The following is a 22543-nucleotide window of genomic DNA, read 5'->3' as shown; positions in this document are numbered from 1 at the left end:
CTCCAAACGTACTCAAATATATATATTTTTTAAAGTTTTCCTCGGGAATGAAACTAGGTTGGATTCTGTGCTATGCAAATACAGTCACACTTGTGGAAGCGAAATTCCTTCCCTTCATCTTGCTGCAATCTTCCATTCTCCCAAAATCTTTCCCCCTGGTGTCTGTGGACCTCTGAGAACAGGTAGAGAGAAGAAATGAGCAAATACTACTCCCTCCAACATAGTTTGGATCCAAGCTGTTAATGTATTTTTGAACATAGTTCAAGATGTTAATTCTTACTTTTGAGGCCCTAAACGCCTTAGGCCTGAGTACTTGAAGGACTGCTTTCCATCACACTGTCCAGCCTGCCAGCTGAGATCCTCTTTCCAAGCATTGCTGTCTGTAGTCCCACCTGCAAAAGTTAGGCAAGTGGCAACCAGAGATGGGGCTTTTTCAGTGGTGAAACTTTCCTGGCATGGCACTAGTCCAAATTTTTTATTTTTACCCCAAGTTTGAACTGAGGGGTGTCAACTTCTTAAGCTGTTTTATGTTCTGCTGCTGTCCTAAGGACTGTTTAGGATGCTGGATGTTGAATGCTGTTTGTTTCAGGCTCCTTGATAAGACTTAGGTTTTTAAATTATTTTATTGTACTCTTTTTACTCTGTGAGCTGCCGCAAGCAGGTCTCTAGAAAGGTGGCGAATACATTTTCTAAATAAATAAACTAGGGCAGGAGGTAACCATGATCTAGTCTGATCAGTTTTATCACTCTGTTCATTAGCTGCAGTTCAGAACCAAGAAAGCAGAGGGAACAGCTTTCTCCCCTCTTCACTTTTGTATAGGTGAAAGGTACTAGTGCTGAATCAGAGTATGTACCACAGTAGTTCAAAGGGGGGTATTTCTCCCTTTGAAATGCAAAAATGATAACCTATTCACAGCTCAGTTTACCCAGAATGATATTGCAGCCACATGAATATCTTTTTCAATTACTTCCGTAAATGTTGTGCATGAGTTTTACTTGCACTCTGTCAATATATAAGCTTGCATGGTCATTACTGCATTATTTTTATATCTTTAATGAACTAGGTCAAATTGTAGTTTAGAAAAATTAGCCATTACAAAATAATATTTTAAAGCAGTACAAGTCTATGTCTTTAAAGAGTATAATTTCACACCTTTCTGGCTATTACCCTTTCAGTTAGCTTAGGGTGGAATTGCAAGTTATGCCAGCAAACAGAGTTGGGTATGCAGTGGTGAGTACAGTGGTAGGAGGCATTTTCAGGGAAAAGATAGCAAAAGGGCTAACCTTTTCTTGCCTGCCATTTTATCTGGCAAATCCTACCTGATGTCAAATTTCTCCAGTGCCGGCTTATTTTTTGGTTTGGTTGGTAGAAAACCCAGTGGCAAAAGTGATGAGGAAGAGGTTACAGTGAAGAACTAGCCATTTGAGGGAGGTTAGGCAGCCTCAGACTGCCATTTCTCCTTATTAAAAAAAAGGAGGTTGGGAATCTGGACTTGCTGATATAACATTAAAAATGGCAGTATATTTGGAGAGGACTATGATATCAACTTTTTGTTGTTCTCTTGTCTTCCAGGTACAGTGTGTGTTGAAACCAAGCCATCAGAAAGATGGACTGGAACTGAACTCTTTATTGAATGCTCCTCATATTCAGGTAGGAAACAACTGATTATCTGTACAGTAAAACAATTCCCTTAACATTCTTAAGATGTGTGTACATTTTACGTATTTACATTTTTGTTCCTGACTCATATGGTAAACCTTCATGGCCACAACCCAAAGAAATAATAAGTTCATGTATGACAATCTCTCTCTCTCTCTCTGTGTGTGTGTATAGAGAGAGATATATATTGATGCTGGCCTAGCCGAGGGAACTGAGGGAAGAGACAAAATCACCTTCTTATACTCTGCTTTTGAAATGGCACATGAGGGGCGTTTGAAAGTTCAAAAAAATCAAATGTTTTATTTAACTTGGAGGAGAAAAGGTCAGGAGGAACTAGATGTAGGATGTATGAAGGGAACAGATAATAAAACTGAGCTAACTTTTCAGTTACCAACACCAGGTAATTTATTGCCAACAAGTCAGTGTTTCTGCTATTCAACAAGGTCTTTAAAACTTTGAGGAGAGAGGCTTTCTTTTCAGTTTCTGCTTAAACACTCAAGCATAGGTTTCTGAGTTTCACTGACATGTAAAGTTTAGAAGGCAGGAACATACAACTAAGTTCCCAAAATCATTCCTTAAACACAAACCAGGGATCACTCCTCTTTTCTAGGAGCTATTTCCCTTCTTAACTGAGCAGGGATCACTTCTCTTTTTTAGAAACTGTTTCTCTTTTTTGTTTGAATGAGGATCCTCTTTGATCCACTCACTCTCTTAGCCTCCTTCCCAGTCCACAGTCGGTGCTTAACTGTCTCTTCTTCAACTGTCAGTTCTAAACTGTCAGTCCTTAACTGACTCTCTCAACAGAATTCCATTTGAACACCCTGTCACTCAAAGATTCTCAGACTCTGTTAGGCATTGACCCTTGACAGTCTATCATAGCGTGCTAGGCAGAGTTGGAGTTTTGTTTGATGGTTTGTTTGATGGTAGCAGTTCCCTCTGCAATAGAGACAAATCATATTTTGAACTAGATAAGAAAACCTGTCTCTGGAACTGAAAATGCTGCACTATAAACATCAAAATTCTAAAATGTGTACAGTTTCTACAGTATGCACATGTTTGTTCTTTGAATCATGACTCATATGACTGGATTATTATAGAAGCCAACTCAGATATCACATTCTAATCCTCAGTTTCACTGAGAACGTTCTGTGGTCTTGCACTTCATAGGGCCGCTACAACTAAAAGTGCAAATGGCAGCATTTTCTATCACATTAACTTTCACAGTCCACATTGCTAAAATCACAGTATCTTCTTCCTTGGATATGATTCTGGTTCATAGCCCTATTTCAGACAAGAGATAGCTTTTGTAAATCTTACTGCCTATGAGTTAAATTTATATTTACTTGGTGGAATTTTTAATCTCAAATTTACATAGGCTTAATTTAGTACAAGTTAAGGATTATAAATGGCTTTGTTTATTTTACACCAGGCACTGCTGTTGGCTCATGATAAAGTTGCTGAGCAGGAAATGCAACCAGAGCCATTAACAGATGAAAAGGTTTATGAGAATGTTGGTCTGTATGGAGGAGAGACAGTTAAATTAGTCCGCATTGAGAAGGCTAGAGATATTCCATTGGTAAGTATAATATAAGACATGGGAGAAAATTGGAAATGGCCAATTTTCTGTTTTGATTCCTTACCACATGGAGGCTTGTATGACCCATTCCTGGACATTTTTTATGGTTGCTCCAATACTCTGGAATGGGCTTCATGTGGAAGTGAGAACCATCTGGTCCATGTGAGTCTTTAGAAGACACAAACTCTTTAGGTTTGAGAAGGGGCTTCTGTTAAAGAACCTTGGAAGGAGGGGAGATATGTTAAATTTTGTGCACTTTGTTTTAGACTGTTGTTATAAGGGATTTATTTGGGGTGTCAAGTCTTTATTAATATATAGTTATATATATGCTCTACTTTTATGGTTTGTATTATAAATCACCTTGAGCCCATGTTTGATGGGGAAGCATGATCCAGAGGTATTATAAATATATAAATGGTTTCCAAATGCTTGGTCTGATGACAGTGATCAGGGGGTCATTTCGTAGAAAAAGAGGTGCAGGAGCTCATTAGCATAACCCATTTGCATATGCCACACCCCCTGACATCACCGGAAGTGTGTCAGAAGGCAACACCCACTGCTCAGGCTCCACTCCAAAAATCTCCAGGTATTTCCCAACTCAGATTCAAACCTGGGTCCCCCAACTCCCTGTCTGGAACACTAACCACTACACAACACTTCATGGGGCAGTGGCTGTTGAGCAGTCGCAAGCAGCTGGGCCTGCATGAGTTATGCAAGTTGCATTGTGTCCAGTTGTCCAGTGGCTGCTGTCAGGCCTGACATGCTCCCCCCCCCCTACATTTTACTGACAGAAACAAATGCTTGAAGGCTGGAAATACTGCTGTGTTTGACAAACAATGGCCCACTGAGATAATTTCTTTTATATAGCTACAGGTGCTGCTTCTATTATGGGTGAGGGTTGACCCAATATATTTTCAGCTGCCATCGATGATGGACGGCAGTTGGCCAGGTACTTCCTTACTGGTCCGAATCAGAATAGAATCATAGAGTTGGAAGGGACTTCCAGGGTCATCTAGTCCAACCCCCTGCACAATGCAGGAACTTCACAAATACCTCCCCCACACCCCCAGTGACCGCTGTTCCACACACAGAAGATGGGTTTTGGCTTGCAATGAATTGAGTATGTATCCTTTGACAAGCTAGGGGCATTTGGCCTCAGCCTTGCAACTGCAATGGGGAACAGAACACTATTAAGCTACAAGAGAGAGCGAGAGAGAGCATTTGCCTAAAGCTGCCTGGAAAGCTGATCTCCTGCACCTTCTTGCTTGAGTGGTGGATAAGGAAGATTTCACCCTTCTATTGCTTCCCCAGATTTCTGATGAAACAACAGTCTCCTCACTATTTGACTGCACATCACAAACAACCTCAAGGCTTCATCCACGCTCTCTGTAGCAATCATTTGCAAATGAATTTTCCTGTGTGGACGGTCAAATCACTTGCAACTGATTGTGACAGAGTAACAATAGCGCAATGTCCATCAATGTGCAGAAACAGCCCAAGTGACTGAAACAGAGCAAAGGTGTGATGGACTGAATGATTTGTGATTCTCCTTTTATTCCAGGGCTGTATTACTCTAAAGGGCACTGTACGCATGAAGGGTTACGAAAGCTAGTGGAGGCCAGTGATATCAGAGGTCAATAATACTCATACTGGAAGAGTATGGAGCAGAGACCTATCAGTGGCTATTAGTCACAAAGGATAGATATGTGGCACTATGTCTGGGGCAGTGATGGTCTGTATTCTTGGTGCTTTGGGGGGGGAGCAACAGTGGGAGGGCTTTGAGAGTTCTGGCCCTGCTGGTGGACATCCTGATGGCACCTGGGTTTTGGCCACTATGTGACACAGAGTATTGGACTGGCCTGATCCAACATAGCTTCTCTTATGTTCTTAATGAACATATGTTCTTAAGAGTATATGCCTAGAATTGAGCTTGCACCCTTGCCACTCCATTGCCTGCACATTTATTATTTATTGCCAGGGCAAAGTGGCTCAAGGCGGCTTACAAAGTTAAAATGCGATAAAATAATAAATACAATAAAATTCACATGAAAAACGATTATATAAAACATTAACAGATCCAGATGGCAGCAAAAGGAAGCCCCACCGACATCATCCTCCCTCCCTCCCCATCTCCACACACATACAAACACTCCCCTTTCCCTCACTGCTCTCCCTAGACTTTTCTTTCTTCTCCCACCCCGTCCCCAAAGCTCAAATGCAGCCAATACCCTCTTCACAGAGAGGGAGGAAGAAAGACAGAGAGAAAGAGGGGGGGAAAGAGAGAAAGACAGAGGGAGGGAAGACAGAAAGAAACCCCCCCAAAAGAAACATTCCACGCCAGAGCAGCCTGCAGCCCTGGTGCTCTGGCACAGAGCCCAAGAGAGACGGCGACGGGGGTGCCTGGCTTCTGCAGGCCTCTGTCAGGCTCGGCACTCTGACACAGGGCCCGAGAGAGGTGGCGGGAAGGGGGTGCCTGGCTTCTGCAGGCCTCACTTAGGCCCGGCGCTCCAGCGCAGGGCCCGAGAGAGGTGGCGGGGGTGCCCGGCTTCTGCAGGCCTCTCTCAGGCCCGGCGCTCTGGCACAGGGCCCAACAGAGACAGCGTCCTTAGTCCAAAAGGGATTAAGTCTGCCAGAATGGTCCAGTGTGGAATGAAATGCAAGATCATTCTAATGTAGCCCTCCAGGGGTCCAAGGTCCCAAGGCATTCTTGCCCTACTAAGGTGTTATTTCTGTCACAGTCTACCTCAGTGTGAACTCATGCAGCAGTTTAACTCAGCGCAGCAGCACCTGCTGGTTATCCCAAACCTTGTGAGGATGAGATTTCTCTGCAGGTGCTCCGGCCCTTTCAGAAGAAATTAAGAAGGCTTCATTTCTTTTCCAATTTTGTAGGTCTTAATGAGAAAACTTTAAAAGAATCTTTGGGGTATCTTGGTGGTTACTGTAGACTAGTTCTTAGGGGCTAGGATATCTTTTGGATACCATTTTTTAATGTTTTTAGTGGCACTTTTAATAGTTTGATGGGGCAAAGCTTTTGACCCTTTTCTGTTTTTCTCATGTAGCTTGCTGAAAGCTTTTGGTATTGATAATACAGTTTAAGTGATCATTTTATTGAATGGCTGTGATCACATGCTCCTTTAGATCCTACATAGGTGTGAATGCCTGACGGATCTGAAGGGAGCGATCAGACAGCAACATCTGGGAAGCATCCCACAGTCATCGGCAACCCGTGCTGCTCCGCCACAGAAGCGGAATTAAAAGACACCAGGGAAAGTCCGGTGCTATCCAGTTAAGGCAGGCCATGGACGGACTTTCCCGTCTGATTGCTCAAGCACGCTCTCATGCTGTCAGGATGGTCTGATCAGCCATCACAACTCTGTGCTGTTCCCCCCCCCTTTCGCAGTTTGCGCATTATTGCATACTTCATAGGGGGCCCTCAGTGCAGAGGTGCATTTCCTCGTTTATGCGCAAGGGGAACAAATAGCAAAAAACCCCACCCCAACTCACCCACAGTTGCATCTGATTACACACTGACGGGCTTCAAAGGGCACAACTGCTTGTCAAATTCCTCCGGAAGGAATAGCCTTCCTTCCCCTCCGCTTCAACTGGTGCGTGTGACCGCAGCCTATGTATTCTCTCCATTCACATAATAGAAAATATACGGTACTTCATGTCAGTTTAATTTGAATTCTTATGTAATGGCAAGCTCTACTACTTGAATTGTAGAAACAAAAGCATTATTGTTTAAAAACCATAGGGAACACTGGCCCATATCCATTTACACGTTTAAGGGAGATACTATTTTCTTTAAAAGAGGTGACAATATCTGCCTGTTCTCACTCTGAGGAGGATGACATCTTAACATGGATGATCCCTACTGTTTAGTCAAGGAGGCAGGACTTAATTGTCAATTTCCTGTCTGCACAAGTGGGGGGGGGTCACCCTACTCCTCAGTTCATTTCCTGCCTAGAAGAGCTCTGGAAGGTAGGCCTCCCTCACATCTTTTTTCGTTGTCGTATAATTTTCTCAGTCTGTGTTTTGACATTTCCCTGGCTAAAGGGTCTGATGTATGATGTATGATTTCATTCCACGCCCCCTCATTCCAAAGCTTATGAGGAAATTTAAATAAAAGGAGGCCACTCAGAGCTGCTTGGCACTTCATAGCCCACATAGACCATGCTTTTTTAGCCTAGTAGTTAGGTTGCTTTTAGAACCATAGAGGATTTCAGTGCTCTCACACACACTGTCACAGGACTGGCTGTACTTTATCGTCAGGATATCGAGTGCCACTGTCTTCTAAGGCTAGGCTACTGAGAAGAGATAACCAAGACAATGGCTTCTGGAAAAGGTGCTCAGTATCTAGTATTTATGTTGTTATTTGGTAGGGTCACATCCACTGGTTTAACAAGGAAGAGCCATGGCCCATTCCTGGGGGTCCATGTAACATGTCCTGTGCTTCTTTCAAGCAGGCCTTGACCAGGAGGTGAAAGCTAATTCTTTATGCAAACAGGTGGCAGCCTCATATCATACTCACATGTGCAGAGGATGTATCTGTTTCCAGACTTCCACTGAGTATGTTGCTCAGCTCAGCCCTCCAGTGTCCTAGTAGACAGCAGGTCATACTGTCCATATTTTGGAGTCTCATTTCAGTCAATCATAAAGGGGTTCCTGAATAAATAAATACTTATTTATTTAAAACATTTCTAGGCTGCTTTTCTACTCAGATAGGGTCCCCAGTGTGGTGAATATCAAAACATCAGAACCTTTTAACAGCTAAAATAAAGTATATATAAAATAATTCAATAAACAAGAAGAGTTGGAAATTCTATGCCACCCTTCACTCAGAGCAGCTTACAATCTCCTTCCTTTCCATTCCCCACAACAAACACCCTGTGAGGTAGTTGGGGCTGAAAGAGCTCTGAGAGAATTGCTGTTGAGAAAATGGCTGCGAGAGAATGGTGACTGACCCAAGGTCACCCAGCTGGCTACATGTGAAGGAGTGAGGAATCAAACCCAATTCTTTAGATTGGAGTCCACTGCTCTTAACCAGTACACCAAACTGGCTTTCATGTAAATACTCAAACACACATTACAATACAACCAAGGAGAAAGGTAAAAAAATATCTTTTTTAATTGAAAATTTTTAAAACAAAAAGAGAAATTAAAAAAGAACACAACCAACAGAAAAAAGATAAAAGAAGTAGAGATATAAAAGAGGATTCCGATTTTCTCTATTGCAAATACAGATAATATTACTACATTAACATTTACTCCATAGTTATAAAAACAAAAAAGGGCTTTCTTTCTCTTTTTCTTTCCCTATTATGTTATTCCCCCCTTAATCAAATCCACAAATCATCAGTTCAATTTTGTCCATATCGTGTAAAAAGTCTATAAAGGGTTTCCAATTGTCTGTAAAAGTAGATATTGTCTTTTCTCTAATCAAAGCAGTAAGCTTAGCCATCTCTGCAAGCGTTAACATCTTCATCAACCATTCCTCTATGGGCCAAGATATAATCTTATAATTTACTCTTTCCTTATGATAGAGTCCTTGGCCTGCAGGGTGTTAGAACAGAGGACCTTTAGTCCTAAAGCCAACTCTTTAGAAGAGCCCTGAGAATATACCTAAGGCAGGTTATATCCTTTGTCCAATAGGGAAGGAGTCCAGCACACTCAGCATGTGACTCAGTCAGGTATCATTCTGCCATGCCCGTTGTTAGCCCACACCTCCCTCTGTCAAAGTCCCACATTCAGCAACAAGCTTGAAGCACAAGGAGAACTGCAGTGCTCCCCAGCACCAGAAGGGATCTTCCAGTGCTGCCACTCTCCAAAGATGCCAGCCAACTCTACTTTAATTGCCTTTTGCAGACTTTTATTTTCTTCCAGCTCCATGGCATTATCCAACCACACAAAATACTCCCATGTGCAAGTGCTCAGATGCACATCCAGCGCCTGCCTCTGCTGTGTGCAAACGCAGTGCACATTTCTGAATGCCTGCCCCTGTCCCTGACCTTCGCCTAAACCTCCCATTCCCTGCTTCCATTCAGACTGTTACATAAGGCAGCACTTGCATACAGGGAGCCTGAGGAGCATGCATGCATTATGGCTTCTCCTCTTATTTAATCCTTCCTGCGCTGCCGAGGGAGGCAGGCAGGCAAGAGAGGAGCTGCGCACATTTGGGTCAGCAGGTTAGCAGACTCCAGCTCACCTGACTCCGTGGGCCTCCTCTGCCCCTGACCCTCAGTGTTCTGCATGCATTGTGCCCCTTTGCATAAGCACCGGGCTTTTCTCTCTCACCTGGGCTGCTGCGCATAGCACGCCTGGCTCAGCCAGTCATTCCGTTCACACATTGACATAAGCAGGCACGTCTGGAGAGCCAGCCAGAAGCTTTCCATAGGCACCTGTGCCTACGGGTGCCTTCCCTGGGCTGCCTGCAAGTGGGAAGCTGCTTGACTGGGCTCAGGGAAGTGGGGTCAAAAAGATTCCGCCTGATACACATGAACCATTTTCCCATCAGCCTAGGCAGGAGGGGCAGGAGCCCAATGGGCAGAGGAGGTGGTGGTGGCAGACAGAGCAACCCAGCCCCCTCAGCCAAGGGCAATAGGCAGGCCTGAAGGGGGCTGGCTGTGCAGAGCTTGGGACCAAACCAGCCCTCCTCGGCCCTTATGGGTTGGGCAATCCTTGGAGATCTGGGGGAAGACCCTGTGGAAGGCCTGCATTTGGGGAAGGGAAGGACCTCAGCAAGGGGGTATAATACCCTAATATAGGTTCTTCTGGTCCACATTCGGACTGGTTTCCCCCCAGTTGCTTGCAGTCCAGATAAGAGCCCTGGATGGGCCCGTTCCGGTCCCCGGGCCATATGTTTGACAGGTCTGCATTAAGCTTTTATTCATTTAGTGACTTTTCCTATCTGTTGTTACATGTAGTTGCTTGCAGTGTTGTGTGTTTACCTAGCTATTTTCTGTACAGTTGGGAAGTTAAAAGCAGTTTTTCCACTGCTTGGGGAAGTATCTGAATTGAAGAGTAGGGTAATCCCCACCAGTGGAGACAGGAAGACAACCCCCCACTTTTGTTCATGAGAAGCAAGTAAGCCCTCAGGCAGGTGAGCTTTTAGGTGCTGCATGAGGGGGAAAGTGAGGGTCTGTCATGAGAAGGGGGAGTCAAGAGACGTTATCACCTCCTCTTTAGAAACTCTGTATCCTGAAGTCTTCAGAATGTGCAGTTGAATAGAGGCCTGTGTAGTTTCCAAAGCAGGTTAATTAGTCAATTAGTTTGTCCTTAAAGGACATTTCTGATATGTTAAAATGGTCACTTTTTAAATTATGCAGGGTGCTACAGTACGCAATGAAATGGATTCCGTCATCATTAGCCGAATAGTGAAAGGAGGTGCTGCAGAGAAGAGTGGGCTGTTGCATGAAGGCGATGAAGTTCTGGAAATTAATGGAATTGAAATTCGTGGAAAAGATGTCAATGAAGTTTTTGACTTACTGGTATGTGAAGTCTGTTATAGAAAATACTTAGGACCTAAACAGACATGATGTTGGGAGAACTGTGATAAAGACTAAGCATTCTTAAAAAGTAATAACTGTTTCTTTCAGATCGAGATCATGGCTGGGGGGAGGGGGATCAATAAAGATGGGGGGTATTTCCTTTCCACAAACCACAGCATGAGGGTGGATGTTATTTCAGTGAGGGAAACTGTGTAGGTTTCTTCCTTTTCCTTTTCCTTCCAGTACCATGATTCCAGTCCAAATCAGGCTCAGCAGCCATCCACTCATGGTTCGCCCAAGTGTTTCATCTGTTTGGGTCTTTATTGTCATGCCAGTTGATGCTGCTGCTTGTTATCACCCTACCAGTTGTGAATTTAAATCTGTTAAGTTGTAGTTCAGGCACTGATCTATCTGTTTTGCTATATAGTAGTTGTGAGAAAAAGGTTGGGTACCTGCATATTTAGCAATTAACAACCTCCTGTGAGTCTCGTTGCATCCTCTAATGTTAGATTAGAATAGCCCAGCATGTCAAGTTCAGATGGTAAGAGCGTTGAAAGATGTTAAGTCCCGTTTACTAGATTTTAGGTCTGAACAGTTTATTAACTGTTTAGGTCTGAAATTGTTCTTCCATGAAAGTCCACTAGCATCACACTCTGGAGTGAGGCATCATTTTTATTTATTTATTTATTTAAATTTATAACCCGCCCTCCCCGCGAACGGGCTCAGGGCGGCGTACAGATGGGGCCAATGCCCAGTACTTAAAACTTTAAAACTGCATTTTAAAAACATTCACTTAAATTTTATTTAAGCATAACTCTAGAAGTCTTGAATATAAGTATCTAGGGTTAAATTATTTGAAGGTTTTACGTGTGTTTAGGTTCTTTTCACTATACTTGCTTTGTTTGGTCTAAGATGATGGTCTGATCTGAGCCCTCTAGTTTTTTCTGGTATGCCCCAAAGCATACCATGAAGGCTCCACTTCTGTATTTTGCTGAACATACAAGAGATTTGTTGGCTTGTTCCAAAGGAGCGCTAACTTTCCCACTGTATGAACATAAGAATTATGTTCCTGGATCCACCCAAAGGAACATCAGTACAAACATTCTGTGTGTCCTCCCCCCCCCACTTCAGCAATGACCCAGTTTGCTGCTGTTCCTTTTTGCTCTCCACTTTCTGCCTTGTCGGGTAAACCCAGCTAGTTTCTGAGTACAGGAACACTCTGTTTCTCACACATGCCGGATTCCCATGGGAGTGTCAGCTGCCATGTCGCTATAGCACATCCCTAAAGGGGGCTGGAAAACTAAAGCATGCTCTAATGGAAGTGAGAGATTGACAAGAGCAGTGACTGTTCTCACCCCCCCCCTCCACACACACCCCAAACAGTCATTGCTGACTATAAGCACATATCTTATATCAAAAATCGCAAGCTGTCACTGAAGAATCTGCTTTTTATCGTAGGCGGACATGCATGGCACTTTGACGTTTGTGCTGATTCCCAGTCAGCAGAGCAAGCCACCACCTGCAAAGGAGACAGTGGTATGTGATTTTAACACATTTACAATATATAATATACTGAATTGCAGATGTGTGTTGTCTTTGTTTAGTAGTACATTAAATGAAGGATGCAATACCTGTTTCCCTCCACAAAATACTAATTTCATAGATTTTTAGATAGGTGTAATCTTAGTTTACTGAAGGTCTTGATCATTTCTACTGTATTGTGTCATAGTGACAAAATATGGCTATCATTCTTGATACTTTGCAGAGGAATTGCTTATTTGCATTTCCTTGTACTAACCTTAAGCAGCTCTGTGCAAAATTCATACACTGAGTTTTTGTTTTTGCAATCAGATGTACATGCTAACAAATAAGTACCAGCCTGACCTGGAACAGGCTATTTGCTTTCCTGCCACTCCTCCATTTTCTTCTGTGTCATTTGGAAATGCCTTGTACAGTCACTCTTCAAAGTGCCTTTCCATTGAACTCAGCTCAGCACTTGCTTGCCCCACCCCTGGCTAAACAGAATGATTTCTCCTTGAGAAATGCATGTTTGAAAAAAGGATGGGCAAATGCTAATGAGTTTCAGAAGAGAGTTGGTACTATGTATTGTAAGCAAATCTGGTCAAAAAGTATACAATTTTCCAGCTGCCTTCCCTGCTTATTACAGGTTGATTGTGTTGAAAAAAGCATCTCACTAATAATGTGCACAGAGAAATATTTGAAACTCAGTGATAATTTTAGGTTTGAGGTGTGTGGAAGATACAGGGATCCTTCCTGCACCCCTTCATGCATATCCTCAAATGGAGAAGCCGAAGGACGGCCACCCCCTGCTCACCCAGCCGATTATTCAATTATTCATTCTTTCAAGAACTGCTTCTGAGTTGATATATCCAAGTCCACTGATGGAATTTTTCGCAGCAAGATCATATAGAAGTTCTAGTATTCTCATGGTGATTGGTTCATACATTACATCTTGCTATTTTCATGTATCCCGTCTTAATCTGAAGTACTGCTTTTTGATACCAGGAATTTTGGATCATTTCCCATTTGATATGATTAATGAATATGGAGAAAAATTGTATACCACCTCTTCCAAAGATCGGCTTGAGGCAGGTCACAAAATAAAACATGATGAAAAACATGATAAAATCATTAAAATTAACAAGCCATTAAAAACTCCAATTAAAGCATAAAAGCAGCTTAAAACTTTAGGAGCCTAAAATTATTGTCATAAAAATCCTCAGGCTAGACATAGACAGTGAAAACGAGTTTTTAAAAGATCAGATTGCATAGTTAAAATACCGAGTAAAAAGAAATATTTTGGCCTGGCACTCAAAAGAGAGCAGGATAGGTACTAGGTGACAGGTGACCCTCGGGGGAGGGGGCATTCAACAGGTGAGGCATCACTGCTGAAAAAGCAGTGTCCCCATTCACCACTGCCTCACCTCCACGAGTGGGAACACAAAGAATAGGACTTATGAGAAGGATATTAACTGGTGGGCTGGACAGTACAGGAGAAGGCAGTCCTTCAGGTGCCTTGGCCCTAATCTCTTGAGGGCCTTAAAGATAAGAATCAGCCCTTCAAATGAATGGCAAGTGATTGCTGCACTCTAGCTCAGGTTTGGATTCTAAAAGTTGTGGTCAGATTTGGCGATTGCCCCCATGATTTAGACAGTGCCCATAATGATTTTTTGTGGGGGGGGGGGGAGAGCTAAGATAAATATTTAAAATTACACCATTTTGTTGCTGCATTTAAAGCTATATTATATGAGAAAGTGTTTGAATGCTTCTGACTTTTAATTGCCTTCTATACTGGTAGCTTGTTCTTATGTTCATGTGTGAACTCTTTGTTCTGTATGAGAAAGTAAGCCTTATCTCCTATGCACAAAAGGAAACATGTTCCAAATACATATCCTTGGACCTGTTTGTCTATTTTTATGTTTATACTTCTTTGTTTCCTAGATCCATGTGAAAGCGCACTTTGACTATGATCCATCTGATGACCCCTATGTCCCTTGCAGAGAGTTAGGCCTATCCTTTCAAAAGGGAGATATACTCCATGTAATCAGCCAGGAAGATCCAAACTGGTGGCAGGCTTATCGAGATGGAGATGAAGAAAATCAGCCTTTGGCAGGTCTCATTCCAGGTATTTTATCATGGAATGCCTATATATTTACAAAAAAGTTCAGGTAGTAGCATTCAAAATACTTGTGAACCTGTGGACTGTTGCTGTGGTTTGGGCTATGAGCCATTTTCTACTGGCCTATAGGCAAAGAAAATAGAATGTTTCATCTTAGATGTTTTCACTTGGAAATTCCAAAGACCATATTTCTACCATCTCCCTTTCTTCAAATGGATAATAGCAGGAGAGCTTACTATTGTGGTAGCTGAAGTCACAGACCTGATCATGTTTTTGAGATTTGGATCTCTGGAAATTACTCTTGCCTTATTTCCTTGTCTATTCAGTTTGATCTAACATAGTAGTAAGATGCTGATTTCCAGTGTCCTTTTCAGGATAAGAATTTCAATTAACCTCTCCTCTTTATCTTAAATAACTCAAAAGCAAAGTATGATTCAGGTCGGTGCCACAAATACCCTTGGAAAGAGGAGGAAATGTTTAGGTTTCTTCGGTAAGAGTCAAGCTTAGGGTTTTGGTGGTTTATCATGCTTTGGAAAATGATACCACTTTTAGGGCAAATGTCCTAATGTATAGAAGCTGCTACTTCTTGCTGCTAGTGTGCTCTGGTTCGATAGCTAGCTTTTAGCAGGTAGACATTGTGAGGTCCAATATTTTCTGGTGCTAGAGTGTAATTTATGGTTTATTATCTGAGGTGGAAAATTTCAAAAAAAATTGAAGTTTTATTTTTCTGCAGAGAATGTTCTATTGTTAAAGATTCATCTATATATATAAAAGAAAGGCCCCTCACTGTAAAATCAATGCCCAGGCCAAACTGCTGGACCTAGAAACACCAAATTTGGGGAGAGCGCTCCTACCATGACGTAGGTGCTCACTAAGAAGGGATTTTTAGAAATTCGACCCTAAGGGGGTTAAAAGGGGTAATATGTGCTCCCCCATTGATTCCTGTGCGGCTGCCAGGCTGAGAGTAGAAATTTGACAAGATCCAGATCGGAGAACCCATTACGCTGCAGAATAATAGGGATGATGTACTTTAGCCTAGGGGCTTCATGCCATGGGCATCTCAGAATATAATGTACAATATCATCAACTTCCCCCATATCACAAAGACAAAGTCTAAGGGGGGCAGGGATACCAAAGAAACGTCCAGTCCTGATCATTGAGGGCATGGATTGAAATCTTAAAGCTGTAAAAGCCGATTTTAATTCCAGGCTGGTTAACTTCTCTAAATACAGGGACCTACAGTGATCCCTTTTAAAAAACTTGAATAATGTTTTAAGACAATGTGCCATCACATCCTGATCCATAAGCCCATCCTTTTTGAACACCCATTCCTTCAGTTCCCATGCTTGAGTTTTATTCCTTAATAGATTATCAGGAATTGAAAATTTCAATTGAATCGAGGCCAAATGGTCACCTAATCTCTTGGGGGCTTCCAGGTGCAAACTAAAACTTAAACCCCTCAGGGAATCCTGGGATCGTTCTAAACATTTTCTCCAGTAGGATAGAATTCTGACATTGACTCTGGCATTCAACGAGGTAATTCCCAGTTCAGCACTCATTAATGCCACTGGTGCACCCCTTGGCGAGAATCCGCCTCATAAAATAATTCTGTACTATTTCTAATGAGGACAATATCTGATTTCCCCAGCCCTAGATCTCTGATCCATATAGCATGGCTGGAATTATCTTACTCCCATTTTAAATACAATCCCCCCCAACACCAGACAGGCCGGTGTCTGTCAGGTGTAGGAGCAGGACCAGAGTACTTTAATCCATCAGGGATGTCGCCCCAGCAGGATCACCTTAGCGATGCTGCTGGCTCAGCCTCTCTGATGGCTTCCAACACACTCCCCCACCTCCTGCACCTAACAGGCGGTTGTCTGTCGGGTGCAGCAGTGATTACAGGGTGCTTAAAGCCACAGGGGAGCCTGCCCCAGCAGTAACACCTTAGTGATCCTGCCGGCCCTGCCTCCACAGTGGCTTCTAATACTCCTCCCCCCTCCCCATCCTATACTGGACAGGCAACTGCCTGTCAGGTGTAGGAGAGGAGGCGGGATGCTTACAGCCACCGGGGAGGTTTGCTTAGCATGATTGCCTTAGCCCTGCTGCTGGCCCAGCCTCCCCGATGCCTTTAAATACAATTCCCCCAACACCAGACAGGCCGGTGTCTGTCAGGTGTAGGAGCAGGGCCAGGGGTATGAATGTTTATGGTTGTCAAGGACATTGAGGTCCTTCTTGTATAGTTGTTCTGTGTATTCTTGTCATCTCTTCCTAATCTCTTCTGCTTCTGTTAGGTCCCTACCATTTTTGTCCTTTATCATGGCCAGCTTTGCACGGAATGTTCCCTTGCTTTCTCCAGTTTTCTTGAAGAGATCTCTAGTCCTTCCCAATCTATTGTCTTCCTCTTATTACTTTGCATGGTTCATTCAAGAAGGCCTCCTTATCTCTCCTTGCTGTTCTCTGGAAATCTGCATTCAGTTGGGTAAATCTTTCCTTTTCACCTTTGCCTTTCGCTTTCCTTCTTTCCTCAGCTATTTGTAAAGCCTCATCAGACAGCCGCTTTGCTTTGCATTTCTTTTTCTTTGGGATGGTGCTAATTGCTGCCTCCTGTACAGTGTCACGAACCTCCATCCATAGTTGTTCAAGTACTCTGTCTATCAAATCTTGTCCCTTAAACCTACTCTTCACCACCACCGTATATTCATAAGAGATGTGATCTAGGTCAAACCTGAATGGCCTAGTGGTTTTCCCAACTTTCTTCACTTTCTTTTTAAGACAGTTTGAAACTATTTCTGCCAACAGAAAAATGTTTCTACTTGCACTTTTTTAAAAAAGTTTTTGTACTGCCACACTCCCTGTTTACTCTGCTACATCAAGCAGGTGAGGTCCAATAAACACAAAGAACGGTACCATAAGGACTCTTTGTTGTCATCTAAATAATACAAGGTTAAATTTTGTCTTGTCAGAAACAATACTGTTAAGCTCCTTTCATGAAGATCTTTGATTTGCTAATGTAATCATTGGAAAACAATAGACTACATGGGTGATTCCAATGGAAAAAAAATCAAGACAAATTGCTTTCCTGTCTATAATTTAATTGGCAGTATTTGAGGTGGGAAGCACATAGTTCAACCCCAGAAGAATGTTTTTAGGAATCTATCTAGCTGTTCAAATAAATTAGATGAAGTAGTCTGTCTTACACAAATAACTCTTAACTCCATGTCAGTCCCTCTAACCACCTTGGCTGATGAGAAGCTTCTGCTTAGTAAATGTTTGTTCTTCAAGTTGCTAGGTTGCTTTCCATTATGCATAGAACTGTGCAGATACATATTTACTGCCAATCCAAGGGCATCCTGTTGATAAGGATTTTCAGTATATCTATTTTGTGAGAGACAATGACATTATAAGCAGTCTTCATCTTCTGAATAATAACCAGCATGACAGCATTAACATTGTTCTCTCATGAGCCCCAAATTAGCGATCAGAATTTAAATATTTTCCAGAGTTGTTTGGCTGGCTTGTAAGGCTGTCAACACTGTCACGTTAGGATGTTGTGTAAGCTGCAGCCAGAATTGCAAGAAGGCACTGTGTATGCATAGGAGATTTGTCTTGCCTTATATCAGTTCTGCTTTCTGAGAGGCTATTGCATAACTGTTGCTTCTGTGCACTTGAATATGATACTCTGCCCTCTGTATAAGACCCAGTAAATAGGGTTTAATTTATACTATCTTCCTGCGGCTTATGATGAAGACCTATGACGAGGTCATGTAACTGTCAGTGAGTAGAATTAATGATGTGATTCTCCCTACTGACCCCACCCCACTTCCCTTTCTAGCTAAAACTTATTAGTAAAATCAGTTATGCTACTGCTGCACTGACCCATAGTTTAAAGTGACAGCAGTGGATGGGAGGGCTGCAGTGCTACCTCCCCCCCCAAATATCTACCTTGGTAAGTAAGGGGAAAGGAGCTGCGGTGGCTCAAGTGGTTAAGACGCTGAACTGCAGGCTGTGGAAGGTCAGTAGTTCAGTAGTTCGAGACCCGGGTGCTGCATGATGGAGTGAGCTCCCATCTCTAGTTCCAGCTCCTGCCAACCTAGCAGTTCGAAAGCAAGAAATTGCAAGTAGATAAATAGGTACCACTTCGGTGGGAAGGTAACAGCGTTCCGTGCGCCTTGGTGCTTAGTCATGCCGGCCACATGACCACGGAAACGTCTTTGGACAGCGCTGGCTCTTCGACTTTGAAACGGAGATGAGCACCGCAACCCTAGAGTCGGATTCAACTGGCTTTCGACCAAGGGAACCTTTACCTTTTACCTTTAAGTAAGGGGGAAGGACTGGCCAATAATGTGACAGAGAGAAAAGAGGGAATGACAATTGATTTACCCAGGGCAAATCCTTCTACTTCATGAACTTTAGCAAAGAAATTTGACATGCTGGTCAACAATACTGGCATCTGTTAGTGATTTAACATGTTGGTAATATTTGCTGTTAGATTTTCTTTAATATGAAGAAATAGAGTGTATTTTCTTGTTCTTCTGTGTCAGAAAAGCTAAAATTATTGGTTTCTTTCTAACAAAAACTGTGGTAGGGTATGAGCTTTTGTGAGTCACTGTTTATTTCTTCAGATTAATGACTCATGAAAGCCCCTACCACAAATTTTGTTAGCCTTTAAGGTGCTACTAGACACTTTTTTCCGCTACTGCAGACAGACTAACACGGCTATCCATCTTCATCTATCTCCATGGTTTCTCGTTTGTTTACTTAGTACATTTTTATTCCACCCTACCTCAGGGCAGCATACATCATTTTACTTTCACAACAATTATGCATGGTAGGTTAGGCTGAGAGACCAACTGGCCCAAGGTCACCTAACAAGCCTCATGGTAGAGTGAGAACCTGGGTCTAACCACTGCACCTAGGTGACTCTTGGCATATCCAATAGATGTTGAAAAGATCTTGTGTGTCAATAACTTGGACTGACATGTTTTTGGATATCTTCCAGCATGTATTTTCTTGGGATGAAAAATATATGTTGAAAAGTGTGATTTTTACATAAATAAAAATGTATGCATACCAGCAGTTTTTATATGTCCAGACTGAGAAGCTGGATCTTGTATTATCTCATTTCTAGCTATATCGAATAGCCAAGAACTAGATATATTGTTAGCTACTTGCATCCATCTTTAACCAGACCCTTCCTTTTATAAGTGACAGGATTGTCAAGGCATCACATGAACAAAGCTGCTTACAAAAGTGGATGGAACTGCACTTCCTCTATGGGATCCTCTATGGGATACACATACTTTATGTAATCCCTGTGGATCGTAAATTCCAGATGGAATTTGTTGATCTCAGTCATAAAAGAATGTGGTCCAATAAGTTGTATATGACTGCTGTCAACAAGTGCAAGTAGAATTTGTGATCCATTGGGACTAAAAATGCATCATGGGTAGCTGATACTCTAATAAATGGCATTTTGGTTGCAGTAACCCAGCTTTAGAGGCTCTTCGTATGCAGGTATCACTAAAGATTTGAAATTTGTGAGAAAAAGATCTATATTTGGTAATGGTTACTTTCTAGGTCTGACTTTTGCCACATGCCTCCATTCTCTGTTAGAATAATGCCTTATGATAAGAATGCTTGTATATATTCTGGGCCCTAAAGTCCTTTAGATCACCATCAATTGCTAGTGATTATTTACCAAACATACATATGTAGAGAAGTGTCTTATTTTTTTAAAGCAGTGGAAGCTCTGAGCCCTGCTTCATATGATAAAAATGTGCCTTTCTAGCTACTTAGATACTCTGAGTATTATTTCTGTGAGGTGGGGGAGTAGAAGGAACTAGTCCAGGGAGATTTCTAAAGTTTAAAACTTTCCCTTCCGCGTGAAGAACGAATTCTGAATTTTTGTCATACGGTCTTCTTCAGTAAACTTCTTGTAGCAGTTCATGTGACCATATTGTTGGTGGGCCAGAGCTTTTACTCTTATAGAGTTCAGGAGAATTCTGAAGATGAATAACTTTGAAGCAGGGTACCATGTAGTCACTCTAGTAATATTGTGCTACACTAGTTCAGTAGTGTTATGAGAGACTCTCTTGTGGAATTACCTCCTTCTGAGGAAGTGTGCCTGCACACGAAAGCTCATACCTTGAATAAAACTTTGTTGGTCTTAAAGGTGCCACTGTGGACTCAAAACTTTGTTACAATGTGCGCCTGTGAACAAGCCCTTTTGGCTTGTGGGTTGAGTCTGCCTTCTTCTGTGTTCTTAGTGGGATTGACATATGAATCTGAGATACCGTCATCCTAAAATCATTACTGTATTCTGTCACGGAAAATGACAGTTGTTTTCCATTGCTAATTATCTTTGTATGTGTATTTTTTATTAAGGAAAAAGCTTTCAGCAGCAAAGGGAAGCCATGAAACAAACTATAGAAGAAGATAAAGAACCAGAAAAATCAGGTAGGGTGAAGCATTTGAAGACATGTCTGCAACTGCTGCTTAATGTTTAAAGAGGAAAAAATCTGTGTCCACCACTTGGGCTCTATCCCACGCTTCCCAGGGCAGTCCAAAATACAGCATATCCACAGCTTCTCCCCATGAACTGACAGCATCTGTTCCTGAGGCCTTGGCAATACATCCCAACCCCTTTGTCAAGTAGGGCTCTACAAGCAGCGTGGTGACAACACCCAGCTGTATATTTCTTTTTCAAAACTGCCCAGAGGTCTTGAGCCAATGCTTGGCTGCTGTGTTTAAATGGTTATAGGTGAACAAGCTGAAACTGATTCCTGGCAAGACAGAGATGATGTTGGTTGAGAAGGGTAAGATCTTTGGAGAACATTCTGCTTTCCACATTTGGTGGGGTTCAGATGGCCTTTGCTGGATCAGTTCAGAGTCTAGGGATCGTACTAGACCCAGCAAGTTAATTCAGCGGCAGAAATGCTTTCTACGATAATTAAACTTGGAAGATGGCCATGTGGATCCATGCTAGATTATTGTAATGCATTTTACATGGGTCTGCTTTCAAAGGCAACCCAGAAGCTCCAGCTGCTACAGAATGCCACAGTTTGTTTATTATCGGGAACTAAGCAAAGTGTGCATATTATACCTATTTCTCAGGTGCTCCATTGGTTGCCTGTTCAAAGTATTTATCTCCCCTTATATATAAAAGAGTTTTTGTGTCCCTCTTGCCCATGCTCCTGTAGCCTTTGGCTCCCTGACCTGTCAGATGGTGTGCCAATGGCTGCGTGGCTGGAGTCCCGCCCACAGAGGCGGCATCCAGCGTCTTGCGCTCAGTGTGCTCTGAGCCGATGGAAGGGGCGGACGGGACTCTCCATGGTACTGGGGATGGCCGGGGCCTCCTTCCCTCCGGCTCACACACAGTGTCGGGAGTGGGGAGGGGAACCCTCGCTTCAGTCCTTTCCCACAGCCCCGGCAGCTCACCTCTCCTCCCTGACAACGGCTGCTCGACCTGGCTCCACCTCACACACCGCCTCTGTTGCCTGCCTTGTGCTCTTTACAATGGCTGAGAGGTGGGGCAGGGATTAAGTCTGCCAGGATGGTCCAATGTGGAATGGAAATGAATGGGTCATTCTAATGTAGCCCTCCAGGGTCCAAGACCCCAGACATTTAGTCCTGCAGGCCATGGGTTCTAGGCTTCAACATAGTAAGTATGCTGCGGACCAAGGAGAAAGATCTGCAAATAGTATTGCAAAATTCCATTACTCTCAAGGGGGGGTCATATGTTCCCGCAGCCCTTAAATTATATAAAGCTAGCCCAACTGTTATATGGCTCATTCATGCGGCCACCCAGTTCCTATTTTGCACCTCTAGAAAGAGTTCAGTCTAAGTTCCTAAGAACTATCTTACAGGTCCCTAGATATGTGTCAAATGCCAGGGTAAGACTGGAGACAGACTGTTTAAAAGTTGAAGCCTGGGTCCGTATTCTATCAATATATACTTGGCTAAAGGGGTATCTCAATCCACAAGGTTTACTCCCTCTGATACTCTACGACAATTTCCAGTCAAATTGGTCTAAGTCTGTTCAGAGCTATCTGCTGAAAATAGGTTTTTCCCTTCAGGTGCTCTTATCTTTTGGAACAGACCAAAGCAAAAATATTAGTTAAGCAGAGAATTGAGGATATAGAACGCCAAACCGATCTTTCCAGCATACAAAACATTAA

At 42.7% G+C, this 22543-nt stretch overlaps 1 protein-coding gene across 1 annotated transcript in view; it reads left to right on the top strand.

Annotated features, from left to right (window-relative positions):
• MPP5 (membrane protein, palmitoylated 5) overlaps positions 1-22543 on the top strand; it is a 54941-nt gene that overhangs the window by 18054 nt on the left and 14344 nt on the right. Inside the window, exons 3-8 of the mRNA XM_015413316.1 lie at positions 1574-1651; positions 3090-3236; positions 10562-10723; positions 12182-12259; positions 14186-14369; positions 20751-20822. Coding sequence (XP_015268802.1) covers positions 1574-1651; positions 3090-3236; positions 10562-10723; positions 12182-12259; positions 14186-14369; positions 20751-20822 — 721 coding nt within the window. The remainder of the gene's footprint in view (positions 1-1573; positions 1652-3089; positions 3237-10561; positions 10724-12181; positions 12260-14185; positions 14370-20750; positions 20823-22543) is intronic.

The sequence above is a fragment of the Gekko japonicus genome, unplaced genomic scaffold, assembly GCF_001447785.1.
Source record: "Gekko japonicus isolate JY-2015 unplaced genomic scaffold, Gekko_japonicus_V1.1 scaffold32, whole genome shotgun sequence".
NCBI classification, from domain to species: domain Eukaryota; kingdom Metazoa; phylum Chordata; class Lepidosauria; order Squamata; family Gekkonidae; genus Gekko; species Gekko japonicus.
Note: the sequence above shows the minus strand (reverse complement) of the source record. Positions and strands in the feature narration are given on the sequence as shown.